Source organism: Diabrotica undecimpunctata, chromosome 2 (assembly GCF_040954645.1).
Source record: "Diabrotica undecimpunctata isolate CICGRU chromosome 2, icDiaUnde3, whole genome shotgun sequence".
NCBI classification, from domain to species: Eukaryota; Metazoa; Arthropoda; class Insecta; order Coleoptera; family Chrysomelidae; genus Diabrotica; species Diabrotica undecimpunctata.
This window is the reverse complement of record NC_092804.1, coordinates 87,310,374-87,333,343: the sequence shown is the minus strand read 5'-3', so window position 1 is coordinate 87,333,343 and position 22,970 is coordinate 87,310,374. Positions and strand designations below refer to the sequence as shown.

The following is a 22,970-nucleotide window of genomic DNA, read 5'->3' as shown; positions in this document are numbered from 1 at the left end:
TAAAATTAAAATAGATAACGGTAAGATCAAAGAGGTGCATAAAAATAGGCTATACGCGTAAGCTGGCCACTCACTTGCGGATATCGAAGAGGCCAGGCGACTGACAGGCCCTTAACTGAAGGCCAAAATCGTCACATACACGCAGTTATCGTAAAGGCATCGGCGCGCTCGCTTATCGAAACTGCACGTGTGTGACGTCTCATCTGCAGTCCATTAACTTAACTGACATCGTTAGACAAATCCGATTTTTTGAAGAACAGATGGCGAACAAAAGTGCAAATAATCCCGAATTTTTACGTAAATTCATTGATATTTATCAATCACACCCTTGCCTATGGAAGGTTAAAGATAAATCTTACGCGAATCGGGATTTAAGAGAGAAAGCGTATCAACAATTAATAAACCTTTATAAAACGGTTAATGTTGAAGCATCTCAGGATTCAGTGCGCGGCAAAATAAATAATTTGCGAAGTGCTTTCCGTAAGGAATTGAAAAAGGTTCAAAAGTCCAAAAGAAGTGGTGCATCCACTGACGATATTTATACACCAGGGCTGTGGTATTATGAACTTTTATTATTTACCGCTAATCACGAAGATACTCGTGAGACTGTTTCTTCAATTAACAGTAGTGAGGATGAGGTAGAAGATAAAGAAAATGAAAATGTAAGTATTATAATTTTTATATACCTAACATGTTTATGAATATTAGTTATCACTACAAAAACCGATCTTGCCAAGAAACTTTACCTTCACCAACAAAAAAGTGTTCATACATTTCACGGACATCCTTTGCTTGCTGTGATACATTCCGAGAAGCACTGGTCTGAAGTCCATCCATACTGTACCCTTCTCTCCAGTTTTCGTTAATAACTGTTCCTGAATTTAAGTCCTCTATATCTGTTGAGCTTGGCGGCATATATACAGCTTTCGCATTGCGTCGTAAAAAATTATGTAGGACACAACAAGCCATAACTACTAGGTCAATCTTTTCTGGTTTCATATTTATCTCTGTGTGAAGTATTCTAAACCGATTCGCCAAAATACCAAACGCATTTTCTACAACGTTTCGTGCCCGGCTTAACCGATAATTAAAAATACGCCGTTCGTTGTTTAAATTTTTGTTAGGGTATGGTTTTAGTAGGTGTTCATTCAAGGCAAACGCATCATCGCCTACGAAAACAAAATTTAAATTCGATGTGGTTGAATCACTATTTGGCAAGTGTAAGTCTCCTTCAGTTAATTTTTCAAAAAAATCTGTTACTTCCAAAACGCCTCCATCCGATACTCTACCATTGCAGCCACAATTCACATAAACAAATTCATAATCAGCGTTAACTATTGCCATTAGAACTATGCTGCAATATCCCTTGTAATTATAAAAATAGGAACCGCTATTCGGTGGTTTGATTATCCGCACATGCTTTCCATCTATTGCTCCCCCACAGTTTGGAAAGTTCCATCTATTTTCAAAATCTTTTCCAATTTGAGCCCATTCTTGTGAAGATTTTGGAAACTAAAAAAGAAAAGTAATATTTAACTATTTGTTGCAGGTCAGTAGTGAGGCGATTCATGTTGAATCGGTTACTAGCCAAGAATCGATTTTGGAGGATGCGTCTACTCCAGTATTATCTAGCACTTCATCTAGAGTGCCTATCCACTATAATAACACTATACGTAAAGGAAAAAAAACTAAACGAGACGACATCATTGATGAAGCATATAAAATTTTGACCAAACCTGACGACGAATGTAGCAGTATTGGTACGACGGTCGCATTTAAACTCAGACGAATGAATGAGCGCCAAAGAAATATTTCAGAATATTTAATAAACCAAATTTTATTTGCTGGAGTACAAGATAAGCTAGATGAAGCAACATATATTGCGTATCCTACGCCTCGTCAAATTGATTCTACTCCCAGTAATTTACCAATAAATTATACCAATAGTGACGTATCATTTGAAAATAGACAGTCCAATAATAACTTTGACTTATCCAATTATTTACTTGTACCAAATAAAAATGTCGGTATATAAAATATAACTTAATTTATAGAATATATGATTTGATTTTTTAGACAATTCTAATTACTTATTTTTTTACCTTTTTGTTATTAGTTTCTAAGAATTATTAAAATATATCTAAAATGTGTCATCAATTTCATATTTACCTTTAAATATTCTTTTTTTAGAACCTTGTAGATCGCCGCGCATGTTTCCGGAATGATAACCCCTAACGCTTGAGGTGAAATTAAAGTTGTATATTTCATGTCTTCAAAACTACGACCGGTTGCCAAAAACCTTAATGTTGCAGTTAGTCTTTCTTCCACAGTAATTGCACTTCTCATTTTAGTGTTTTGTTTTTTAATTAAAGGTGTCACTAATTTAAGTAATGTTTTAAAACATGTTTCATCCATTCTTAAATAGTTTTTATAATCGTCCGTACAGGAAAGCTTTAATCCTGCCATAAGTGACATGTGGGATAACCTATTCCTTTTCATTAGCCAGTCTTTAACCCAGTACGCTCATTTCTTTTTCTTTTGCGTTTCAAGCACAATTATTAAAGCACACGCCCTTTTTCGCGAGAGAGACATGTTTTCTCTTCGATAACTGCACTGTGTATGGTGAAGAGTTGCGATTTCATAGAGATTTTTAACTGAAGGAAATGGTCGTCGGATAACGACCTCATCTCGTGTGTGTCGGTTTTCGATAACGGCCTTCAGTCGCGGCCTGCATGCCATCGCCTCTTCGATATCCGCAAGTGAGTGGCCAGCTTTACAGTCCAGAAACACAGTGAATTAGGTGATATGTGAAAACTGGAAGAATTATTGATATTGAAAATTTTTTTTTGCTACTAAATATAAGGAAATATGTACTAAAAATTTGTATATATTAAGTAAGAAGAGTAAAAACAGTTTTTGTAATTAATTGAAAACGAACAGCACTCAGAAAATTTTTCTTCTGAGGGATAGGGATGTAACGGGATTTAATTAAGCATCCAGAAATCAGATCTAAGTAACCCAATTCAGTTTAAAAATTTAAAATGCTTTTAATAATATTAATCATTGCTTATTGCTCAATGCGATTTTTTGTTTATGACATTGAAAATATCGGTGTAACTAGAACATTACCGAGACGCTGACCTAGTGAAATTTGCAATGTAATCAAAAGCTTATTTAATACCGTGTACAAATTGTATTAGAAAAACATGAATGCATAAACAAACGCACGTGAGTTAAATACCTGGAAAATAGCGGGAGTAGATCATGAAGAGTTAACAGTCGAAGCTAGTGTTGTCATCCGTCAACTGGGTACTCTCTCTCTTATTGTACTTAGAGAACCAATAAAGTAATTATGAGTATCCAGTGAGTTCGAGTTAATCAACCACATGCAGGGGGTAAACTACCCCTAGAGTTCCACTATATGGAACTCCTGATGGAAGCAATCTAATAAACATTATATGATTATCCAACATTTTTATAGGAATTACTGTATAGGAATATTACATTATTATAGAAATTACTATAATATGCTGGAGTTCGCAAGGGGCATTTGCAAATAAAGAAATGTTGGAACCCCCACGACCAGTTACACTCAAAAAATAAAAATCAAAATTTTTCAAAAGCTGTTTTACGAAAAACTAGGTGTAAATTAGTTTCAGTTATTCATTCATGTAAAGTTTTTATTTTTTTTTTATTCTTCTATACGTATTTTTAACTTTGGGAACAATATTACAAATTTTATAATTATAAATAAAAAATTATACGTTTATATATACTATAAATCTTCAATTTAGAAGAGTGATTTCATCGTTTAAACGCCGGATATCCTCAAATTTAAATGTACACAGCGGCCCTCGAAAACTACCCGTTTTCTTAATTGAAATTCGCGTTTTCTCATAAAAAATTACAGAATATAATAAATTAGTATATTTATTTGTGCTTCACTATAGAAGACTTGACCAGGAGTTGTCGTACAGTGTAGCCAATTCTTGTTCACAAGTAGTAATTATGGTTATACAAAACCTGTATTCTTCCACGATAACGACTTTTTCAATAGTAAAAATTAAGCATAAAATTGTAATAAAATAAATTTTATTTATATGTTCCGTTTCGTTCCATATTTAAATTTATAAAATAAAAATTGATATTTTAAAACATTATTTTTCAATCGTTTGGCAACTTTGGGCGACGGAAGTCCGATCTACAATTCCGACCCACAGATAGCCGTAAAACTCGTTTTTGTTATTTTATGGCCGAGCAAGTGCCGATCAAGAAATCAATAATCGTTTATTTACATTGGCGTTTCTGAGGGTAGTGAATGTGTTGCATTTTGTTAGTATATTTTATGTGAGAAGTTTGTGTTATTAATAAAACGTGTTATTGATAATACGAGTGTTATAGTTTGTCGTTTTATAGTAAATTTTTAGTTATATTGTGTGATTATTTGGTTTGAGTTTTATTGGAGTTTTGGTTTATAGTGAAGTTTTAGTTATATTCTGTGATTATTTGATTTGAGTTTTATTGGAATTTTGATTTATAGTAAATTTTTAGTTTTATTCTATGTCTATTTGATTTGAGTTTTATTGGAGTTTTGGTTTATAGTAAGGTTTTAGTTCTATTGTGTGATTATTTGATTTGAGTTTTATTGGAGTTTTGGTTTATTGTGAATTTTTAGTTATATTCTGTGATTATTTGATTTGACTTTTATTGGAGTTTTGGTTTGTAGTGAATTTTTAGTTATATTCTGTGATTATTGAAATACAATGGACGAAAAACCAAGTTGTTTCAAGAGAAGACAGCCAAATTCTGATGTTGATTCCAAAAATGAAAAGCCGCAAGAGACGGAAAATGTTAACGTCCGAAGAGAAGGTAATGATACGAAATGTTTATGAAGGAATTGTCGGCAGAAAAATGGCATTAAATGTTAGCCAAGCGGTTGACATTTGTAGCAGTTTAACAAAAGTATCCGTTAGCTGTATTTATCGTGTACTTAAAAATACATCGGAAAATAAAAAGCAAGAAAAAGGGAAACTAGAGGTAGGAAAAGCATTGTTTTGGATGACGAAACATTCATTTTATTTTCGGAGTGAAATTCCAACACTGAAAAAAATTTCTCGAGAGCTCGAAAACGATGGCTCCTTACCCAAGATATCTCGTAGAGTCTTAATCAGGACCATGCGCGAAATGAACTTTCGATATGTAAGACGCAACAGAAAAAGTACCCTATTATAAATAAAATTATTCTATGGAGAAGAAAATATTTAGAAGAAATACGCAAAATTCGCAGCACTGGACGCAAAATATATTATTTGGATGAAACCTGGATTAACGAAGGTCATACAGTTGGAAAAGTTTGGCAAGATTTAAATTTCAAAAGTAAACGCGAAGCATTTATAGAAGGCTGGTCTACAGGATTAGGATCAGGAAAGGGACGGCGCGGCGACGACGATCAGTGGCGACGGCGTTTAATCATCACCCATATAGGCAGTGATACAGGGTTCCTTGATAATGGTTTGCTTCAATTTGAATCGAAAAAAAAAACAGGTGATTATCATGAAGAAATGACTTCCGAAGTATTTGAGCGCTGGTTTAAGAGAATCTTACCAAAATTGGAACCTGGGTCTGTGGTTATTATGGACAATGCGCCATATTATAGCCGCAGACTAGAACAATTACCGACGACGGCATAGCGGAAAGGGAGAATTCAAGAATGGCTTACAGAAAAGGGGATTGCATACGAAGAATCAATGCTCAAAATTCAGCTACTTGACATTGCACGGTTAAGGAAAAGTGAATATCTTAAATATGCTGTGGATGAAACCGCAAAAGGTTATGGTGTCAAAGTTTTGCGGCTACCACCTTATCATTGCGAACTTAATCCCATTGAACTTATCTGGGCACAAGGAAACGAGAAGTAACACGCAATAACAAAACGTTCAAATTAAACGAAGTTAACGAACTTTTGATTCAAGCAATCCTCCATGTAACTCCAGAGAAATGGGCTAAATGTATAGGCCACATAATTAAAGAAGGACATCGTATACGGGAACTTGACACTCATATCGAAGTTTTACTAGAGCCAATTATAATTACACCAGGTGAAAATAATGACAGCGATAGCAGCACTGCATTCAGATTTAAATAGCGAAAATAGTTATATTTATTTTTTTATAGCTTTTTGCTTGTGGCATTTCAAGGGAAAATGGAAATAATCCACAATATATCTATTTACATGTTTAATTCACTGTTTCTTCTGTATTCCAGGGACCGTTCTCAAAGTTAGAAAATAAATAATATAAGATTATATGAATATATTATAATAAAATAAATATAACTATCATTTATATCTTTGAACAAGGTCTGAAAAAGAGATCGAAACGTCAGTAAAAACCTGTAAATAAATATATTGTGACTTATTTCGAACAAACAATATTTAAAAATATAATACAATTAACACTGAAATAAAAGCGAGTGTACGCCACTGAATTTTCATACGTCTTTCCCCACTTCACCGCCTTCAAACGATGACATCACTCTTCCAAATTGAGAATTTATACTATAGTATCGATATTATGTACCTAGCGTGTTTATAAATATAGGTAAATATATATTTTGGCAACATCTATCGATACTGTATTAATATAAAAAACAACGATTTTACGTATAGAGGTCTGTTAAGTGTAAAAAATTAAAATCGAAGTATTGAAAAACCGACAAGTGTCAAGACTAAAAAGATACACTAAACGAATATACACGACTTATAATTAAAAAATAATATAATAGCATTTCTTGGTGATGCTAAATTACTGCAAAGTGAAAAGAGTTCAAAATGATAGCGGGATGTATATATATATATATATATATATATATATATATATATATATATATATATATATATAGAAAAATAAGTTAAAAAAAATTCTTTATTGACACAAGGCGCATTTTCACAATTTATTAAATTATGGGAAAAACCAATTTACTTATTGATACTGTGACCTACGTGTTAAATAAATGTTTGCAATATACGAACAATTACAAATATTGTTCTAAAATGTTAGGTTTCTCCTTTCTAAAATCAAACAATAATATCCAATAAAACGCATTTATCTAGGTACTAGTAGCGAAAAAAGATTAGTTCTTTCTTCCACCTCTTCGTTTCATTGATGCAGTACACTGAGGACAATACCACTTTCCTTTAGGGGGGGCTGTTATGCCAACACAAGGATAATGGAACCATTCACTTGGACACTGAAATGCAAAATGGAAATTTATTTTTATTTTAAGACTGAAACAAAGCGAATTCTACCATAATTACTCTAACATTTATTTGTCAGATACGTCAAAAAACTGTCAAAGTGGAAATACACTTTCCTCGTGAATTTTTAAAGATTTATTAAGTAGTAGAACAGTTATGATTCGTATTTCGAAGTGTACAGACGTGTTTTACTATCGCTAACGATAACAGTGCTACGATATCATAGTTTAAGGTAGTTTATAGTTTTAGTTTAAAAAGAGACAGTTTAAGTGATTGAAGTGATTGTTTTTGAGATGAGCGGACATCGGGACGGTGATCCACCCGATCCGGGAGAGGACGGATTCTATAGGTTTTCCTCAGAACAGCAGTATCAAATGGAGATAACATCAGAGGTTTTAAGTAATAATAATATATATATAAATAAAAATAGTAAGAGCATCCCAAACGTAAGTACCAATCAGGTTAATATAGGAGATTTTTTCATAAATTTAACAAATAAAGACAATAAAATAGATAAAAATAAATATATTTCACCTGAAAAAGACAATTTATCTATGGCAAACAAAAACTTGACCGGTTTAAACACCATTAATACTCGAATTAACTATACATATTTACAAATCAATAAATATCATGGACTGATAGAAATACAAATAAAGAAGTACTGGAGATGGTTGGTAAAGAAACAGAACTAATCATCACTATACAAACCAGAAAACTTGAATACCTAGGCCATGTAATGAGGGCACCAAAATATGAAATTTTGAGACTCATCATACAGGAAAAGATTAAAGGGAGAAGATCTGTTGGCCGAAGGCAGAACTCATGGTTGAAGAATCTAAGTGATTGGTATCAATGCAGATCGATTGAATTGTTTAGAGCAGCAAGCTCAAAAATAAAAATAGCCATTATGATTGCCAACCTCCGTAGGGAGACAGCACTCTAAGAAGAAGAATTTACAAACCGATACAGGTCCTTTTAAGTTCATAATTGAAAATAAAAATGATTCACATGATATCAGCTGGTAGCAATTGAAGAAAAAGGCGTATTTTATGGAATTAAATCATTTATACTTATACTAAAAAATTAAAATAACTCAATCGACGCAAGACGCAGTATCATGTAGGAAGCTGTTCTTTTTTATTCGCCATGTTGACATTTTTACACGAATTAAAATAAAACATAATGTTCTACGACCCTTAAATCCAGAGTTAGCCCTTTTTCAAAAAGTCTCCGACGCTTTGTTGATACACAAAAAGACATTTACTGTCAAGATACACAAAAAGACAAGTTACCAGCTGAAGTCCGTTTGAAGAGGTCTACCCTCCAGACGCTGGTACTCACGTGAGGCATGGTTATATGTTGCCTGAAGTTAAATCTAATAAAATATTAAACATTATTCATTTTTAACAAGAACATGTACATTTTTTGGTAACTTTAATTTTTGTAAAGGGTTTTACCCTAATATTTTGGTGGCTCAGGCATGTTAACCTGCTTTTAACCTGATTATGGAATTATTATTCCGAAAACGTTTGTATTTTTTGATGTAGCCCTTCTAAGGGCTTTTTAAATATACCTACATACAAAGATTTAAACCTCTTTTGTGATACATCGTATACAGCCGGCTGCAGGAATTTATTTTCCTTGTGGATTTTAATTCAATTTAGTAGCGAGTTTTACAGAAATGATATCCTTCCCTCCTATAATTGCGATTATAGCCTAGTAGATGTACATGTCCCTTACTATTATCTAAATAGTAAATAACATGTAAATACATTTAATATAAATGCGTTTATTTGCCAAACAATTCTAAAAAGATGTCAGATTGTATATTTAAAAAGAGTCAGATTGTATTTATACAGATGGATCAAAATTTGACGAATCCGCTGGATGCGCTTTTACCATTCAAATCAAAATATATCCAAAAAATTCAAACTTACTAATTCAAAGTAAAATGTCTATTTACACTGCAGAGCTCATTGCAATTCTTCAGGCTTAGAGGTATATTAATGCCCATCACAAGAGTAAGTTTGTTATATTAATAGCAAAAGTTCGGTAGACAGAATAATACAAACTAAATTATCAAGCTCTTCATCGGTAGTGATTATAAGAATTTTAGAAGGGGTCCAGTCACTTACGAATTAAGGTAAACAAATTTCTTTGGTTTGGATTAAGGCGCATTATCGAATTAACGGAAATTAAATAGTGGGTAGACTAGCAAAGGATGCTACTACAACAGGGGAAATGATAGAACAACCATTATTGCCAGTCACTAATCTACGACAATGGTTTAAGAAAAAACAAATTGAAGAGTGGCAACAGGAATGACATCTCATTAAAAGATTCTATGATATCCAACCAAAAATTCATAGAAAACCGTGGTTTTACCGTATTACAAATCGACACTTCATTAAGACCTTAAGCAAGGAACAAACATGGTTTATATCCATCACACAAAAATAAACTAGGGTTGGTCAATTCTCAAAACTGCACTTGCTGAGAGTTGGGTACATTAGAGCATGTGATTTTTGATAGTGTTCCAGATGCTAAACCAAATGTTATAAAAAATCTACAAACTGCCCTCAAAATCTCTCCCCACCAATTTAAATGCCATTCTATGTACCTACACGTAATATAAATTTCTATAAAATTGTTTATAACCATCCAAAAAAATTGGAAATTGATATTAAAAAAAAACAAAAAAAAAATAAATAAAAAAAAATAAAAAATAAATAAGAATAAAATAATTATATACAATTAAAAGTAAATAAAATAAAACAAAATATACAAATAAAAAATAATAAAAATATATATAAAACAAAGCACAAAATGGGCTCCGAGGTGAATCGGGCTTAGGTCTTAGTGTAGTGAAAAAAAAATTCCGTATAAGTCGAATTTGACCACAGTAGGACGGTGTGGTATGCAAGCGACAACCGTTCGTCTATGGTTCCGGTATGTGCGCCACCTGTATGAAAATATTTTAACTTAGTAAACATCAGTTCGACTGTGAATGTATTCACAGCAGTGTTGTTGTTCAGAAGTTGACAGTTAAATATAAACAAATCGGTAAGTAAAAACAGGTATTTTGCTGTAATATTTTCAGAATACATTTAGGAAAGGTGTATTTATAATCTAAAAGATACAGTTACTTTCTATTTTGAGGAGTTTTAGCAAACACTTCACCTAAAAAGTATGTTGCTTAGAATCAACGTTGACGCTAAGTGGTAATGGTACTAAAATCAATTTTCTTTTCAGAAATATGGATATCCCTCCTCTTACGTTTTATGAAAAAAAAAAAAAACAGAGCTATGTAGTTCCTTCTAGGGCAGGTTTATCAGATACAGAAAGTGTATCTGATGATGAGGACGTCGAAGGTATGCATTTTAATAAATATTTAACTGCAGATTCGGGAGATGAATATTATGAAATGCGAATAAATAGAACTAAATAAATGGAGTTAGTAATAGAAGAATCTGATATTGAACAGAAAGAAATAGCTTTGGAAGAGCCACAACTCAAGAAAATGAAAAAAGGAAAGAAACCCGTAGTAACATATTCTTGGTCATAAGACATACGTACAAATGATGTTCCAGATTTACATCCATCTGAAATAACTGAAATTTTATGACCACTGGAATATTTCACAGTTTTTCTCCTTGGACATAATGGCTGATATTGTGCACCAAACTAATATTTATTCGACTGAAAAAACAGGTTCCTCTCTACAACTAACTAATGCAGAACTTACACAATATATTTCCATAACTTTTACTATGAGCATTATAAAGTTGCCTGCTATAAGTGATTATTGGGCCAGGAATACTCAAATTGACAAAATAGCAGGTATTATGCCTTTACGACGTTTTACTAAAATTAGGTACTTACATTTTGCTGATAATTCTTAATTATCCCAAAATACTAAAGACCGATTTTTCAAAATAAGGCCTTTAATAGAAAAAATTTGAACAAATTGTCAGAAGTTCCACATTGGCAATAAATATTCTGTGGATGAGACTATGATTCCTTACAAAGGCACGTTTGCAGGGAATCGTAGACAATATATAAAAAATAAACAACTCAAATGGGGTTTCAAATTGTTTATAAAAGCAACTGTTTCTGGCATCATCACAGACTTCATAGCTTATCAGGGTGCGTTTACGTTTGATCAGTTAAAAGATACCTCTAACGAATTGACAGGTGTAGAAAAAGAGTTCCCCCTTTCAGACGAGGATACTGTATCCGAGATACGCGTATCTGAGACGCAGATATTACATAGACTCAAATGAAGCTTTTCACACGAGACGCGCGAGGGATACAGTATGCGAGATACCGAATTCAGTATCTCAGACATTCCTGTCGCCGACGACTGAATGCGTATGCCAGATACAGAAGAAACATTACGTTAAATGAACGCTTTGAGACACGAATACTTTTGCACCACATTCCATAGACGCGCGATTTTCTGTCGAATAATTGTGAATGAGCAACGAAAGAAAGAAGGTGTTTTCTGAATATAGTTAAATAATGGAGCGTGCTGTATTTGATAATGACAAATTTATTTGTTTGGTACAATCAAATCCCTGTCTATGGGATACAGCATCGCCAGATTACTGCAATAGAAATAAAAAGCAGCAGTGCTGGGTCGAAATTTCTAAGCAAATGTGCAACAATTTTGAGGCCATGACTGCAGTACAGCAAAATGAATATGGTAAGAAATAAACATGTTTTTATTATAAATACATAGGTATTTTGTTTCATACGTATACAGTTTAGTTTTAAAAGTTTGCTAATTGGAATTTTGATTATTTAACGAATATAAAACAACATTATTGTGAAAGGAATACGGTTATTTTTTATTTAGGGCGAGGTAAACAATTTACAAATTGGAGATAAGTACACAGATTTATTTTAAATTTAAGTCATAGACTTTAACTTTAACTTAAAGTCATAGAAAGCCGTTCTTTTGATGAAATACTTTTACGCATAGTTGTGTCTTTTTTACTCAATTGAATTTCCAAAAATTTAAACGACTTCACAGACATTCGAAAATAATTAAAAAACTTCGATGGATCTTGCAATAAATCTTGATACAGCAAATTATACGTTCTCTTGGTTTGTTCTCTTGGTTTCTCTTAATTCTACAATAGGATGAACCCACAAATTACGTCGTCTTTCCAGTTTCTTTTTCTTTTTATTTAATATGTACCACAGCATAACACACTCTTCTACATCCATAATCCAAAAATATAACCGCACTGCACTGCTACTATTTTCATACTGACGAGCATGCCGGTGAATCCGATACAGCAGCCATCGCAAATTCTGTATCTCGCATACAGTATTTCACATACAGTATCCTCGTCTGAAAACCCTCTTAGGTTGGTTCCGGTATTGTTGTTGCATTGTGTAAAACCATTCCAAATCCAGAAGAGACGGTAGTATTTTTTGACAATTATTTTAGCAGCCTTCGATTGCTTTCATTTTTAAAAACTAACTTTGGAATTCAGAGCTTAGGAACATATAATAAAGATAGAATTGGCGGTTGTCCATTAGAGAACAACTGACAGACTTAGAAGCTGATAAAATTATGCAAAAGCGACCTAGAGGCTCCTACTGACTCTCACAAGGGGATAATTCTAGTAAAATGCATGATAACAAATGTGTGATATTATTTTAGGATTATAGAATATTTTAGGATTATACCGCAGCCCTAGTAGGACTACACGATGGTAATATGGTATTTTTACATATCTATTAGATATGTGTGTTGTCAAAGCCTGGCTAGTATATAAACATCATTGTGCTGAGCTAAAAGTAAAACCAATACCTTTAAAAAAATTTAAAATGGATATAGCTGCATCTTTTTACCAAACAGGTAAAATAAAAAAAGGGGCATCCTTCACTGAACGAGACGGTCAAAAAAATTGTAACTCCTACGAAAAGTCGACCACATGACATCACTAGGAAAGACAACGTATGACAATGGCCTATCTATGGACCAAAAGGAAGATGCCGATTTTGCAAGAATGGCTACACGACAATTCTGTGTCAAAAATGTGACATGAGACTATCGGCCAAGATTTTTTTTTTATTTTCATAACTCTTGATAAATTTTTTTCTTCGTTTTTTCTCGTAACTGAGTAAGTATTGTTCATGTTTGCTTATTTCTGTACTTTTTTTTACATATTAGCCTAAAAAAATTATTTTTGTTAGTGGTGATCCCTCGTTTGCACAATACAAAAATTTTAACCTCAAACTATTACTGTTGATTTGGAGCAACGTTCTCATTATACCATTAATGGACAATGTTACTTGAGGGCAACATTTTCAAACTCCACCTTTTATAGAAAAATTGCATATACCAACACCACCAATACGTTCATAGTCGCTTAAAAAACACGAATTTTTAGAATTTTATTTCAATGAATTTAAGGTGTGACGGTTACAGGATTAATATTTAGTATTAGTATTTAGTTTTAGCATTTAGTATGAGTTATTATTAGTATTTATTAAAATCAGCTAAAGCTAGGAAATTGTATCTATGGATATGATAATTTTAATAAAATTTTGAGCTGGCTAATTGTCTAAACCAAGGCCATTAATCTAAACACACACACACACACACACACACACACACAACGCATACACCGCACACACAAACCGCACACAAACACACACACCGCACACAAACAAACATCGCACACACACACACGGCACACACACACACACACCGCGCATACAAACAGCGCACATACACACTGCGCACACATACCGCAAACAAACACACCGAAAACACAAACCGCACACACGCACAGCACACACGCACGGCACACGTACCGCACATACACACACCCCGCACATAAACACCACACACACACGCACACACATACACAGCGCACACAGTCACACACCGCACACACACACACCGCACACACACCGCAGACACACACGCACACACTCACGCTCACACACACGTACAGCACACAAACACCACACACACACACGAACAGCACACACACAGGCACAGCACAAACGCACTGCACACACGCACTGCATACACACAACGTACACACCCCACACACTCATCGCACATACACACCGCACAAACAAACACAGCACACACACACACACACACACACACAGCACACATACCGCACACACACATGAACACACACACCGCAAACAAACACTCACACCGGTCACACACACGCCCAGCACACCCGCACCTCACACACACACACACACACACACTCCCACACAAACACACACACACACACACACACACACACGTACAGGCACATACACACGCACAGGCACACACACACACACACACACACACCGCGCACACACACGCCCAATGTGTGATGACAGCCAAAGTCACCAATGAAGAAGTACTGCGGAGGATGAACACAACCGCGGTTTGGTCAACATCGTGAGGGGCCGTAAGCTGCAGTACTTGGGACTTATAATGAGAAATTAAGGCAGATACGACCTAGTTCAATGCATTTTGCAAGGTAAAATTGAAGGAAAAAGGGCCCCAGGACGAAGAAGAATATTCTGGCTTACTAACCTGAGAGCATGGTATAGAAAGGCCTCAACACAGCTATTTCGTATAGCAACCAACAAAGTCATCATAGCCAGAATCATCGCCCACGTTCGGAACGGACAGGCACCCTAAGAAGAAGAACACGTTGACTGCTAATCTACTTCATGTAGTTTTTCACCGAGAGTCGTTTACTCCTTCTGGTATATAAATGTTTTTATCTTTTGTACTGTATTTAAATTAGTTCAATATGTAACTAACTAGGGTTGGGAGTGAATGCACTAGAGTGTCACTGGTTTCTGGTTATGGTATTTGTTCCCTTGTCTGTTTAATTAAAGGTGATCTTTTTCTGGGATCTGACAACTTTCAAACTAAATTATTACCGTCCAAACGAAAGCGAAGTAGCGTCACCGCCTTCTATAGTCAGGTACCGACACACTAGCGCATCATTGGCACTGAACGTTTTAAACAAAATATAAAATGGTAACGTGCGCTATTTTTATTGATTACATTACTGAAAATGTATGACGTAAACGTTCAAACTAGATAAACAAGTATTTCTACGGCTTTTACTTTCTTTATAGATCTTAAATAATTTCTTTGCATACTGCAATACCTGTAGTATCAAGAAGTTACATCTTGCAGTGAAATCCTATTTTTTTGTAATTTCCAAAAGGTGTTTCTGCTGATTATTGAAAATATTAAGTACGTTCCGAAAAAAGGGAATACTCATATCGCAGGGGTCGTTCTTTCAACTAAATTTCTTTTTAAATACTAATAAAGAAAAATAATATCAGAGACGATTGCTGATAATGAAATATTAGAACACGTTAACATCGAGGAAAGCTGGGAAAACTCAAAAATATCATAATTAACAAAGCAACAGAATCAATTGGAGAAAAGAAAGTTAAGACCACTAACATGTCAAAAAAACCCCATGATTTAGAAAGAAAGTGAAGATATAATGTGTTAAAAGAAGAAAGCCTTTTTTTAATAAAGAACACAACAAACACAACAGACATACAACCACTATAAACTAATGAGACAAATAAAAAGGGAACACCGGCGGAGCTTCTCAGAACACGACTTCTACGAAACACAAAAAAAATATGGAGAATGATCAGAAGATACAGAAAAGATATGAACGAATTAATAAAAACGAAACCACCAACAATAGAACTGACGAAAAACGAAGATATAAACATTGAGTAGGGAGAGGTAAAGGAAGCATTAAGGAAATTAAAAAATAGAAAACCACCAGTAGAGGGCACCTCTCTGACCAAACACCTATTAAAACTAATCCAAAAAATAATACAACAAAACAGAATACCAGAATATCACAAGAATGCAGATTAAGCATCTTAATACCTCTCTTCAAAAAGGGAGACAAATCGGACCTGGAGAACTATAGATAAATTAATTTATTAAACACAACACTAAAATTAACAACTTAAGTGATAACAAATAACCTGAATGAACTTATAACAAGGACTTTAAAATAATAAGGTTTTAGGCCAGAAAGGTCATGCAGAGACGCTATATTTATAATGAGACAAATGCAAGAGAAATTACTTAAATACAACAGACTGGTATATTTAAGTTTAGTAGGCCTTAAGAAGGCATTTGACGCGGTCAAATTAAAGGATGTTATCAACTTATTATAAGCAAGACAGATACCTGTAAGAATAGTCAAAAAGATCGAAAATATCTACCACAACAACAAAATAAAAGTAAAAGTAGAATAACTACGAATCAGTGAGTGCTTTATTGTTCAACCTGATCATGGATAAAATAGTAATAAAAAAGTAATAGCTAAAAAAAGATACAAAACGGGAAAAAATCATTTAAAATAATCTACTACGATGTAAATTAGAGCTGGAGGGTCAGATAACAAAACAAGCGATGAAATTAAAATATCTATGCATCACACTATTTAGTTATGGAAAGCTCGAAGCAAAAGTAGAAGATCAAGTGAATAGAGCAAACAGAGCCGCAAGTTGCCTGAATGAAATAATATGGAGAAAACAGAACCATAAATATGAATCTGAGACAATTTTCTTGTGGCATTTTTATATAAACTACTATGTTTAATGAGAATAAACCCGAATTGTAAGTAAAAATATTTCATATATTATGACGTTTCTATTTAAATCGTTTAAAATAAATATAAAACTCACGTCCTCATTATCGCAAGCAACCATATCACCATATGACACCTGATTACAAAGGCAATATCTAGGTTCGTTTGGATCGTAAGTCCATTCACCATCTGTTACTTCCGCATTCTGGGAATTGGTGTCGACCGTTGGAGATTCAGGCGGTGGTATTACGACTGGGGTAGATACTACAGGCTGAACAACAGTGACAGTAGATGTGCTGGATGAACTACTACTATTCCATTTTCTAAAAATGTGTAGGTACAATTTTATACCCTAAAATTATTTATATTCATTATTAACTAAGTTTTTCTTACTTTTGTTTTTTCTTGTTATTCGCATGATCCTGTTGGATAGCTTGAATGGCAGTCTGCGCGGCTCCAGCTAATTCTCTACCAATGCCAAATTCATGACCATGCACGCCGGTATTAATGGCTTCGTAAGATGCCTTTAGGCTAGCGGTTCTTCTACCTTGCTGCATCTAAAAATATTTAATTTTATCTTAATTGGTAATTTATTAAGAGATTTAAGTTATGATAAATTACAAATAAAATATAATATAAATAACAAATTAAATAAAAACATATTTTCGTTGTTTACAAGTTAGACCAATGGAAATGGCATAGAATACATTTAATAATGTACATATACAACTGATTGTATCTCTCATGAGCTCAGATACAGTGAAGTTTTATGGGTGGAAACACGAATACATAGATAGACATATAGATAGTTTATTAGACTGTAAGTTGCAACAAGGTTTATAGCAAACAAGTACAAACTTCTAAATATAAAACATTACAAAAAATGGAACAATACATTAAAAATATTTAAAACATTTAAAGTGTGCAATGTAGACAGCGTGGAAAGTTTCGAACTTGGATTTGAGGTTCGAATCTGTTTGTAAATGCCCCTTTGTCCGCTTCTTGTCGTTCGACGATAATAGGTTTAATAAAATTGAAGTTGTGGAGTAAAAGTGTTGATTTATTGACAGCTACTGGTAATTACACAATATGATGTTCGTTAGGTAACTACTTATGATTGACTGTACTCAAATGAACTCAAATCCCCAATTTATAATCTCACAAATATTTCATACCTAAGCATCGAGGTTAATGCTTCCTATCATACCATACCAACAAACTTAGCTTACACTACAATTTAATCTACGCCTTAATTGCGACACTTAGGAAGTTCAATTAGAAAATATATTATTCAGCAATTTATTTAGTTGTAGGTAAATGAACTAATTATTAAAATATTATACGAAGTGGTTTTACAATGTCACTTATACACGGTAAAACTATAATAGATTAAGAAGTTAAGAATAATGTGAGATTACAAATTAAGGGGTTAATTTGTGATTGAACATATTGGCCACTATATAAAAAAAAACAAACAGACGGCCAATAGAAATATTTAAAACATATAAAATATAAAATATTAATATAACAATAATCATAACACTAATTCACTCGGTTTTTGAATTATTATCTCACCCGAGCAGTGCTACCTATAATTTGATTATTTAGAATTTATGTTTCAGCTAAACTATCTAATTCAAATCTAAGCTCATTAAGTGAAACTGATCTAGGAGGGGCTTTCTTTAAAGTACTACTTAAATTTGGTTGTGATAAAGTATGTCTTCGAGGCGCTGGATGAGGTTGGATGCAAGAACCTTGATGCCTTTGTTTTCTGGCTCTCTTGGAGTTTCGAAAATATCTGACTACCTTCCATGTAATGACAATCAACATAACAATGAATAAAGTGACTAGTCCCGTGGTTAAATGAGGAATCCACTGATGGTTAGCAATGGTTTTCCACGTGTGTTCGGATATATCTTGGTCAAACTGCTCTGCCTCAAGTACAATATTTGGCAACTCATCTCCCCGAATATCTATATTATGTTTGGGAATGTTGTTCTGCCTTATGATTGGCCTCTGTATAAGCTCTTCAATGGGATTGACTTCTTCTTCTTCATGTGCCTTGTCCGTTCCGAACGTTGGCAATCAACATGGCTATTCTGACTTTGTTTGCGGCAGATCTGAATAGTTCAGCAGATGACAATCCGAACTATTGCCGCAAGTTTTGGAGCCACGAGTGTCTTCTCCTCCCTGGACCCCTTCTGCTGTCTATTTTCCCTTGGACGATCAGTTGTAGTACTCTATATTTATTGTGTCTCATAACGTGACCCAAGTATTCCAACTTTCTTTTCTTTATACTTATTCCTACCTCTCTCTCTTTACCTATCCGGCGTAGTACCTCTTCGTTGGTCACGTGCTCAGTCCAGGATTGTCAGTCCAGGGACTGACGGGAGTCTTTAAATAGCTTCCAATTGCTGTTTCCAATCCGTTACTGGATGTGAGTAACGTTATGTTTCGAGTCTGAGCAACGCATTTTGAGGACAGTTTTATAAAACTCGTTTGATCGATTATATGTTCAGATCGAGAACCATCGCACATTATAGCTAAATTTATCGCGTATGGTGGAATGACTAACCACAGGTTCGGTGTACTTATTTTCAACCAACTGGCTTCCTTTATTGTGTATTCTATTATATTGCAAGTGGTATTGGTAGTTCTATCATATAATTCATTTAAGATACAGTTTGGCTGAGTATCCATATTAATGATTCCCATTGGTGAACATGCCAACTCTCCTTTGTTTAATTCTATACACCTTCCTTTATCTTTATATGTCACTTCAAAATAATGTAAGTTATTGTAATCTACTGCAAGTAGATTCCTTGGGACCAACAACGAGAGCACAACACCACCTCTCACCGACAACGGTAGAGCTGTGACTCTCAGTAGGTTGTATCTAGTGTTGTCAATTATTAGGAAATAGCCAATAATGACGACGTCTCCTTTTTCATTTTGTACGACCGTATCTATTATTGGCTGCCTTCTTATATCTACTTCTTGTGGAAGGAACCTTGTAGCATTCGAAATGATTGACTCTATTTGTCCAGGTTTTATAATATCTATGAAGTGTCCATGATTGTAATGAAGGTTTAATATTTTTTCGTATGTGTTCGAATATTCTTTTGCATATTCCATTGCACGGTTATAAGTCGTTTCCACTTTAAGTCGTATGTACTCTTTCTCTAATGTGTCAGCTCTATATGAGACATCACTTAGCCCCTTAGACATTTCCTTAGTTCCGTTTATCAGTGCTTCTCGGAACCTATTTAGATGTCCGTTTATTCTTTCTTCTGTAGAGTTAATCGAAGCTATTGTTTGTAAAAATCCTTCTGATTTTGGTCCAAAGAATCTATGTCCCTGTATACTTCATCATTTACCCCAAATACTGATGTGAGGACTGTTCCTAGAAGACCCCTCTTCGGCTTTCTTTTGACTTCCAGATCTAAAGCTCGACTTATCATTTTTGCTCGTTCTTGTTCCTCTTTTAGCTGGCTCGATAAGGAATCACAATTTATTATATTGCTTGTCTTACACATATCTTCCAGCGTTTTTACCATTGAATCTATCGTTTGTTCACCATCTAAAATTTTTATCTTTTCTAGATAAGTTTTTATTCTAAATAATCCGCGATCTATGTATACATCGCTTAGATGCTCTGAATATAATCCGGGGGATGGGGTATAAATTTTGTACAAATCTGCATTTGATGGCTTCAAAAATACTAAAAATAGGATGCAAAACATAAATTTTCTCCACATACTACGTGCTCTATTTGTCTTTCGTGAGGTGGGCTCTTGTACTCTTGGTATTAACTTGTGTATAGGACGAGTAGTTACTTTTCCGTTTGCTTTTTGCTTTTAACAAGAGTTGCAACACTTTGTTAAACCTTCAGCTCCGGGATGTGTTTCGATTATCTTCGCTAGTGGCCATTTCCCCGGCGAGGTGTCATCCTCCTTTATTATCACCACTATATCGCTGTTGTAGATTTGACAAGTAGTCATGTCTCCAACTGTTCCAAAAATCTCTTTTTACTTTTTCTAACTGCCTCCACCTTTGTGGCATATTCATGTATGTGCTCAACTCTTCCTCCCTATTTGGCGAAATTAGTTCTCTCCCAATTAAAAAGTGTCCTGGGGTTATTATTATTCTGTTCTCCGTATCAGCGCATAAAGGTCGGGAATTCATGCAAGCCTCTATTTGAGCTAGCACTGTGCTTAGCTCTTCGTCTGTTAACGAACTATCCCCAATTACTCTCTTCAAGTGATATTTCATAATTTTAACAGCACTTTCCCATAAACCTCCAAAATGTGGTCCATAGGCTGGTATGAAGTGCCAATGTGTTCCTAATGTTGTTAAGGAGTCTGTTAATGATGCCTTCACTTTCTCACTATTTTGGAATAACAGGTTTGCTGCTCCTACAAAGTTTGTTCCATTGTCACTGTATATATGACTGCACTGTCCCCTTCTTGAACTAAATCTTTTAAATGCAGCTACAAATGCATCCGTTGTCATATCGCTTACTACTTCGAGATGTACAGCTTTTGTGGCTAGGCATACAAATACTGCTATATATCCTTTATGGCTCTTGTACCCCCTTCCTTTGGTTGCTCTTATTTTGATTGGTCCGGCGTAGTCTACACCAGTATTTGCAAACGGATGAACTTGATTTACCCTCGCTCTTGGTAAACTTCCCATTAATTGTTAAGCCGTTTCGGCCTTTTACATCTTTTACATTTAACACAAGTGTTTATTTCTTCTCGCACTACTCTTTTTCCGTGCATGATCCAAAATCTTTTCTTTATGTAGTGCAGAGTTTGTTGTAGGCCTCCATGCAACGTTTTTGTATGGCAATGTTGTATTATTAGTTTACTTAATTTGCTTTTGTGAGGTATTATTAAGGGATGCTTTTCATCATGTGTTAAGTCGGAGTTCTGAAGTCTCCCTGTTACCCGTAATATGCTATGGTTATCCACATAGGGTAGTAAGTTTAGTAGTTTACTTCTCCCGTTAAGTGGTTTTCCACTCTTTAGCGTTTTTATCTCTTCTGCATAATATAATTCTTGAGTATTCTTTATTACTCTTTGCAAGGTATTTTCTAATTCGTGGACAGTGAGTTGTTCATGTTCTACCTCTCTTTTTTTGCATTTGTCTGCAAATCTAATGCAGTGAGATAGTACTCGTTGCATTCTATTTAAATTTGAGAATCTTTCGCAGATGTCACTAATCTTGACGGTTGTGTTAGCTATTATTTCTATTCTCTTTTTCTTTTCGTCGGTATCCAATCTCTCTGGTAGTGGAAACCTAATATTTGTTTGATTTAGTTTTCCCATCCTAATTTCTATTTCTCTAATTTTTGTCGAAGACTTGTACGAATTTTTAATAAAATCCTCTAAAGTTTTTTTCGTTTCTTCATATCTTTTTTGTACTTGTTCGTAAAAGTTAGACGTAAAATATTTATCAACTCTCGAACCCTTCTCTTCAATTTCTGTGTTTTGTTCTTCAAAGTCGTTCCACAATTCATCAAGTGTCTGCCTTTTGATGTTTAAGTATTCTCTAGTTCGTTTTTCTTTCCGAAGTTTTCGTAAATTATTTAAAAGCTTTGTAATCTCTTGACCTAGTTTTTCTTGATCTAAATATACCCGCTCCCTTTTAAACGTATATAAGGCTGACCTAAATTCAACTTTTAAAGTCTCAGCAAGATTTACCTTAGACAACACCGCAATGAACTTCTTAACCTTGCTGACACGGCTTATTGTACAAATTAAAGAATGTAATATTATCACTTGTAACCAGAGAGAAAAATTCTTTATATAAAAAAAATGCAAATACTACAAAATACTATATATTTGGAATGAACGAACTCTGAATGCGTATAAAAATAACGATTTGTCACAATATTTCCCTATATTATGAAAATCCAATGTTTTAAGAATTTTAAATTGTAAGAATCAAATTATGGAGTATAATTAAAATTAAAATAATTAAGCTATTAGATTTGAATTAGCTGTAGACTAACTATTACTTTTTTAAGTAAAAAGTATGCAGAATAAAATATTTCAATTAAGTATTATTAAATTTGAATCTTAAGTTTC

General features: G+C 34.1%; 1 protein-coding gene across 2 annotated transcripts in view; it reads right to left on the bottom strand.

The window, feature by feature from the left end:
- Positions 1-699: 699 nt before the first annotated feature.
- The window catches only part of Ing3 (Inhibitor of growth family, member 3), a 305,729-nt gene continuing 283,458 nt past the window's right edge, over positions 700-22,970 (bottom strand). Inside the window, exons 6-8 of one of the 2 annotated variants that reach the window (XM_072523181.1) lie at positions 17,272-17,435; positions 16,976-17,201; positions 700-1,512 (exon numbers count right to left, since the gene is read on the bottom strand). In XM_072523181.1, coding sequence (XP_072379282.1) covers positions 715-1,512; positions 16,976-17,201; positions 17,272-17,435 — 1,188 coding nt within the window. In that variant the 3' untranslated portion in view covers positions 700-714. Of the gene's footprint in view, positions 1,513-6,909; positions 7,249-16,975; positions 17,202-17,271; positions 17,436-22,970 lie in introns of those variants that run through there. The other variant, XM_072523183.1, reaches the window with a different exon arrangement.